Here is a 7,216-nt window from a genome sequence, read left to right as displayed (position 1 = left end):
CTCAAATGCCAACCATCTGGAGCCTCAGCGCCCCCCACCCCATTCCCAGCCCACCCCGGCCGCCCTCTCTGCCCGGTCCATGGCCAGTCAATGCAAGGTTGAAAAGCCCCAGTGAGGGGCAGATGGCCAGCTGGGGCCCCTGGGACTCTCCCACGAGTCATGCAGGAGGTCAGCCAAGGTAAGAAAGGATAAAGTGGGGTGGGGACGGGAAGGGGGGTGGGGAAGAGGGCAGAAAAACAGAGCAAATGAGAGGTTTAGGGTTATGGTGGGGAAGCCGGAGACAAAGGCCTCTCAGGTCCAAATATAACGTGTGCATTCAAATCTCACAGCAGCCCCTCATTCACCAGCTGTTGGGCCAGTGACTTCGCTGCTCTGTGCCTCGGTTTCCCCACTAGGGAAGGGGGTGATGAGCAGCACCGATGTCAGTGTGAGGATAAAGGCACTGATACACGCACAATGGCACCTGGTGAGGAGTGAGTGCTCCATCAGCAAGGCTCTCCCCCTTCACACCTCACCTCCACCAGGCACCTGCCAGCCGCCACCTCCTAGCTCAGGCCGCCCCGGACCTCCCACCCCTCCCTGCCCCACTTCCCTTCCTTCCTTCCGAGCCCTCATCTCCACCTGTCACTATCTTGTTCCTGTTGCCGGACACCTAGTCTCTGTCTCCCCTTGTAAACTGTCGCCTCCATCTCAGTCGCCCCATGTCCCCAGAGCCCAGCATCGGTCCTGCGCACAGTGGGTGCTCAACATGCTCACTGATCAAATGGAAAAAAAAAAAATAGCTGGACGAATAAATGTCTTAGAGACGGGGATAAAACAGTGCCAGGGCGGTCTAGAGAGGACTTCGGGAGAGGAGGGAGCATTTGTTAGGTGTTTCCATGGAGACTAAACTCCATCTAAAGTCCACCTTCTTTCCTTCTCCGCTTCCACCATTCTTAGCTGTGCGGCCTTGGGCAGCTCGCTGCCCCTCTCTGAGCCCGTTTGCTGTTGGCAGGGAAACGCCAATAGCAAAGCGGATCCTTCAGCCCAGAATGCTCTCCAAAACCCTTCCCAGCCACCCCCTGCACTCCCCCAGAGGCCTGTATCACGCAAATAACTATGCGTCCAAGCCCACCTCAGAGGTGAGGTGTGAAGGGGGCAGAGCCTTGCTGACGGAGCACTCACTCCTCACCAGGTGCCATGGTGCGTGCTTTATGTGCCTCTGTCCTCACACTGTCATCGGGGCTGCTCATCATCCCCCTTCCCTAGTTGGGGAAACCGAGGCACAGAGCAGCAAAGTCACAGGCTCCGGGAGCCTGGTTACACTGACAGCACGCTCCGAGCGCCGGGCCTGGCAGCTGGCGGAGTCTCCAGCTTTCCTTTCTGACACCCACTTTTCTCCTTGGTTAAGATCACTAGGCCAGGGGGCAATTGCGTAAGATGATGAGGTGTGAATGTGTCTGTCACCTCTCCCGTCCTGAGCAAACACTGGCTGGGCTTCCCAGCCAGCCTCAGTGGTCAGCCCCACTGGATGGGTCTGTGGTTACGGTGGCCGGCCTTGTTGGAGAGACGCAAGGATGCCGCCTGGGAGGGGTGCTCTACACGCTGTAAGCACTGAGCTTGCTTCCACGATGATTCCTAACTTGTCCCTAGCCTCCTCCTGAGCATTTTGAGCACCTACTGTGCGCAGGACCGATGCTGGGCTCTGGGGACATGTGGTGACTGAGATGGAGGCGACAATGTATAGGGGAGACAGAGAATAGGTATCCTTTTGCTTCACCCATCTAATCTTCTCTTGGGGGGGAAGAGAGAGAGAGAGGAGGAGCGGGGGGTGTATGGGACACTTCAACCAGCTGAACCACACTGGTCAGGCTCTACTCTTTCTTGTTGCCTGGCTTTTGAATGATCTGGTCCCTCCTCCTGCAAGCCTTTAGCCCTCCGAGCCCAGGGATCCACGGGGCAGGTATTCCCCAACCTGTGACATTTCCTGAAGTCCTTTGACACAGCTCTGTCCACCATGCTCCCACCTCAGAGCCCCACACCTGGTAACTGTGTGTCCCAGCCCTCCTCTTCAGGGGCAGTCAGACGGGCTCAGGTTCGAATCCCCTTATCTGTTGCTTCCAAACTGTGAAACCGTGTGCAAGTCACTGAACCATGGTGCTTGGGGTGCCTGCGTTCGGGGCCAGGCCAGGCCAGGCGCCCTCCAGGGAGGGCCGGGGACTCAGGGCAGGGGCCTGAAATGACACGCCAGATCCCAGCCCGAGCTTTCCCCAGACACCCGGGATCGTATCACTGGTTCCTCCATGAGCACGGATACCACCTCTGCGGGCCTCGGTTTACTTCTGTAAGATGGGTGTAATGCCTTCCACGGGATGTTATGTAGATCAAAGCAGGACACGAGCGTGTAAGGAGCTGTGCTCCAAGCTGGCCGTGGGTGAAAGGGGCGCTGGGTGTCACTGCTCCCTCCTGGCCTCCTGTGTGTCCTCTGCAGAATGGGTGAGCAGCAGCCACCAGCTGTCTCTCAGTGACAAAGGGGAGAGCAGGGATTGGAGAGATTCGTTCCTGAGTTGTGACACCCCTTTCCCCCAAAGACTGAGCCACCGCCTCCCCCAGGCCCTTAGCCCCGGCCTCGGCACTCCGGCAGGTAAATCCCAGCGGTAGTTGAGCAGATGTGCTGTTGTTGGTTCTGGACTGGATTGGAGGCTCCAGGGTCCTTCCTGGCCAGTCACCTGGCCACCCAGGGCCGCGGGGAGGCCTGTCCAGAGCCAGACTGGAGGCCCAGGCCCCGAATGAGGTGACCTCTGCCCAGCAATCAGCACAGCCATCGTGCACACACAGGGGACACGGGCATCAGGGAGGCAGAGATTGCCTGGATCCTCAGCTCCATAACAGTGGGGCTGAGTGTGTCTGTCCCCCACGTCCCAGGCTCCCAAAGGGGAAGGGAGGGAAAAAGCGTCCTGCTGTCCTCAAAACACAGTATCAACAGCTGCTCCCCAAACCCCCAGGCTGCCCCAGGCCCTTGGCAAAATAATATATGGACCCCCCATTTCACACACACACACCCCACTGCTGAGTTCCTACCCACTTTCTTACCCGCTGGGATTTGGCAGTCAAAAGCTGCTCTGCAAACAGGCCCCGCAAGAGTACCTAACTCTCCAGAGGTTGTGAAGTTGAAATGAAACAGGGCAAGTCCAGGGTTTACCGGACGCCTGGCCCTTGGCAAGAGCTCGGCACACTCACTGCTCTGCAGACTGGGGTGCCAAACGCCAAGAGCCTCCCGGTGAAAAATAATAACAAGAGCAAAGGCTTATATAACACCTCCTGCGTGCCAGGCACCGCAGGACGCCGTACGTGTATCCACTAACCCCTCTGTCTACATCCTCAACTCTCAGGAATGCTGTCCGGGGCTGGAATGGGGGTGTGGGTGCAGCGAAAGGAGGCGGGAGGCTATCAGAGGGCAGGGATGGGGAAGCCTTGCCAGGGGCTGTTTCTGTCCCAGGGAATCAAGAACAGGGGCCTCAAGTTCAAATCCAGGCTCAGCACCTTGAGCAAGCAGGTGAGGCGGGCCTCAGTGCCCACATCGGGGCCAAGGGCAGGGGTAAACCTCCCGTTCCCAGGAGAGGGAGTGGGAGTGCAGGAACCCTTCCCCCCACCTCCCTCCATCTGGCCGGGCTTCTCCCCTCCTGCCAGACAGGGACACCCAAACGGGCGAGGGACACACAACACAAGCTCGCCCACACATCCAGGCTCCTCTCTTAAAATATATAAACGCGCAGAGTTTTGTTTTTTTGTTTTTAAACAGCCCAACCCATTACACTTACCCAGAGAATCTGTCCCAACTTGGGCTCAGCAGGACCAAGACCTGTGGCCCCTCCTCCCGCAATCACAGTTCCTATACACTGTGCAGGGGACACAGACCTCCAGGTTCCTCCAAACCCAAACCTAGAACTCAGGACCTGCCAGAGGCCCTGGACCCCCTCCCCAAACGGGGTTCCCAGTCATTCCTCCGCAGCGCCCAGGGGCCCTGAGTCACCCTGAAAGCCTGACCCAGCGGCACTCTTCTGCTCTTCCCTCCCCCTCTCCCGCCCCCCAGTTCTGGTACCTGCATCTCCAAGCAGACTTTTGGGAGGGGGAGTAGCAGAGAAGAAAAACCAGCTGCAACACCCCCACCCAACCGCAAAAAAAGCCAAAAATATTAGCAGCCCCCACGCACCACCCCCCCCACACACACACACCAGCCCGTAAAGCAAAAATAAAACCATAGAGATCCAAAATGAGGGGGGGAGAGGGGGGAGCAAAAGCCAACTACTGCTCCCAAAAGGTTTTTTACACTATTCTCAAAAAAAAAAAAAAAGTTTATTAAAAGTGTTCTTAATGCTTGAAACGAAAAAGATTCCCAAATATACAGACGCCTCTTTCTCATAGAAATAGATTATTTTTTATAATACAAAAAAAAAGACCAAAAAAACAAAAACAAAAACATCAACAGCAACAACCCGGTGGAACATCTTTAAGCGATTACTCAGGGCCCGGCTGACAGTTACACGTGGGTTGCGTCAGTCCCGTGTACACACGCGCTCAGCCATGTTTAAGCCGATTGCATCAACTCCGAGACCGACCGCCCGCCCGCCCGCCGGCGCCCGGATCCGGAGCGGAGGGACAGCCAGAGTTTATCATTCATCTGTACACACAGGAATTCTTCTTCTTTTAAATATCACGGGCGGGCGCCCGTCTGCATGTGCGGCTGGCTTGGACAAAAATATAGATATATTTATATATATATAATAAAATATTAAAGTTACCGACGAGCTCCCCGCGCTGCCAAGTGCCCCGGTGCCAAAGTTCTGCCGGCGCCACCGCGGGCCGGGCGGGGGCGCGGGCGGGGGCGGCGCGGGCGCTCCCCGGAGTCTCGGCCGCCGCGCGCCCGCCCGGCAGCAGCGCCGAGGCCGGCCGGCAGGGGGGCGCGCGCGCGGGGGGCCGCGCTAGCAGTGACCCGAGGAGGCGAGCAAGGGCTCGGGCAGCTGCTTGAACAAGTTCCGCAGGGTGCTGAGCTCGCGGGACAGCTGCTCCACCTTCTTCTGCAGCCGCTCGTTCTCGGCCGTGAGCTCCAGCACCTTGTGCTGCGTCTCCAGGTTGCGCATCTTGGCCTTGTCGCGGCTCTTGCGCACCGCGATGTTGTTGCGCTCGCGCCGGATCTTGTACTCGTCGCTGTGCTTGTCCACCGTCTTCTTGGCCTTGCTCTTGGCCTGCGAGGGCGCCGGCGCCGCGCCCCCGTAGCAGGCGGCCGGGGGCGCCTTGGCGTCGGCGGGGCTCGGCGTGCCGGGCGGGCTGGACGACGAGGACGTGGACAGGCTCCCGCTGCTGCCGCTCGGCACGGCCTGGTAGCCGAGGTAGGCGCGCAGCGCGTACGGGAAGCCGGCCGCCATGCCTGCGCCGCCGCCGCCGCCCGGCGCCCCGGCCTCCTCCTTCCGCTTGCAGTCCGCGGGCTCGAAGCCCGGCTCCGCCTTGAGCTCGGAGGGCTGCGGCGGCGGCGGCGGCGGCGGGTGCAGCGGCGCGAAGCAGCCGGGGTGCAGCGCGCCTTTGGCGGCCCCCAGGCGCCCCAGGCTCACGTAGCCGTACTCGGCCGCCTTCTTGCAGTTCTTGCCCCCGTAGTCGTCGGAAAAGAGGTCGGAGAGGAAGTCGTGGTGCTGCCCGGAGGAGGCGGGCGCGGGGGCGGGCGCGGGAGGAGCCGCCTCGAAGGTGTCCGCGGCCGGGGCCGGCGCCGCCGGGGCCTGCGGCGCGCCCAGCGGCTCCAGGTACGGGCTGAAGTCGATGGCGCGCTCGTGGTCTCCGATGCTGCCCAGCTCGCCGGCGGCGGGGGCGCGCGGCCCGGCTCTGGCCGCGGGGGGCGCCGCGGGGGCCGCCTTGCCGCCGTACGCAGCAGCCAAGCAGTCCGCCTCGTAGTAGAAGTTGGCCACTTCCATGGATTTAAAGGCAGGGGGCGGCGGCGGCAGGGGGAGACATGCTGGGTCCCAGGCCACCAGGCGTTGCATGAACGCGGGTGCCCGGGGGGGAGGGGGCTCAGGGCTGCCCGCTCCGGCCGGCCCGCAGGTGGCGCGGCCTCCGCGCTGCGAACCGGGGCCGCTGCGGGGCCGCTTCGCTGCTGCCGCTGCTGCTGCTGCTGCCGCTACCGCTGCCGCTGCTTCTGCTGCTGCCGTCGGGGTGGCTGCTACCAGTGCGGGGGCTGGTGCCGGACCCTGTGTCAGGTCCCCTTCCCGGTCCCGTGCGCGGCTCGGACTCGGTAAAGTTTCTCCCGAGCCGCTTATTTATAAGGCGGCCAAGGCGGCGCATGGCAACGGTGCGTCACTGGCGGCCGCCCCGGCCCCTCCCGCGGCCCCCGCGGCCGCCGGGACCCGGCCCCGCCGCGGCCGCCGGAGACCCCCGCGAGGAGGGCAGCCGGACGGAAAGGGGGGAGCGCACGCTCCGGGGGACCCCAGCCCCGGAGGGGGCGGCCTCGCGCCCCCTGCCCACTCCCCCCCCCCCCTGCGGCTGACCTGGGATTGGGAGCGAGAAGGGGCGGCGCGACCCCGCCCCCGGCCCGCCCCCTCCGGGCTCGGAGGCCGTCCTGGAAGTGGGAGGGGACCCGGGGAGGGGGCCACGCGATCGGCTTACCCCACCCGAAACGCGGCGGCGGCCCGCCCCCTGCTGGAGAAGGCGGCGGCGGTGGCTTCGGGGTCAGCGGCGCCCGGCCCGACGCCCCACAGAGAAGGTCCTCCTCCTCCTCCTCAGGCCGGAGCCTGGAGACCTCAACCCCAGCTCTGCCTCCTGGAGAGGTGAGCAGCTCCTCTCCTCTTCCTCGGACGGACGCGGCTCTGCCCCTACACTTGCCCCCGTGCCCAGTTCTTGGAAGGAAAAGATTCCACTCCTGTGGTGACTCCCCTCTAAGCCACGTCCAATGGGGGGTGAGGGGGTTGGAGGGGAAGGAGGTCAGGGGGGCGCTCCACTGGGCCTCTGCGGGGGGAGGGGGGCGTGTTAAGCCGCTCCCCTCCCGTAGCCTCATCTGCCACACCTGGGTCTTCTCCAGCCCCACCCCAACCTGGCCTGGGCCCCCAGGAGGGTGGAAAGGGACAGAGTGCTGGGTTCTGCCACACGGTGTGACCTTGGGCAAATCACTCCACTTCTCTGAGGGTCCATGAAGGTGTCCTTCCCGCTATTAGTTGTATAAGTTTAAGTCCATTTGGGGGTGCATATCAGGAAG

At 62.2% G+C, this 7,216-nt stretch overlaps 1 protein-coding gene across 1 annotated transcript; it reads right to left on the bottom strand.

Annotated features, from left to right (window-relative positions):
• Nucleotides 1-4,320: 4,320 nt before the first annotated feature.
• CEBPB (CCAAT enhancer binding protein beta) lies at nucleotides 4,321-6,408 on the bottom strand. Its single transcript, XM_045574311.1, has one exon. It carries the CDS (start codon nucleotides 6,009-6,011, stop codon nucleotides 4,962-4,964), a length of 1,050 nt encoding a protein of 349 aa, XP_045430267.1. The 5' UTR covers nucleotides 6,012-6,408; the 3' UTR covers nucleotides 4,321-4,961.
• Between the last annotated feature and the right edge of the window lie 808 nt (nucleotides 6,409-7,216).

Source organism: Pipistrellus kuhlii, unplaced genomic scaffold (assembly GCF_014108245.1).
Source record: "Pipistrellus kuhlii isolate mPipKuh1 unplaced genomic scaffold, mPipKuh1.p scaffold_m20_p_6, whole genome shotgun sequence".
Lineage (NCBI taxonomy): Eukaryota > Metazoa > Chordata > Mammalia > Chiroptera > Vespertilionidae > Pipistrellus > Pipistrellus kuhlii.
The sequence above is the reverse complement of the archived record's forward strand: the minus strand, read 5'-3'. Positions and strand labels throughout refer to the sequence as shown.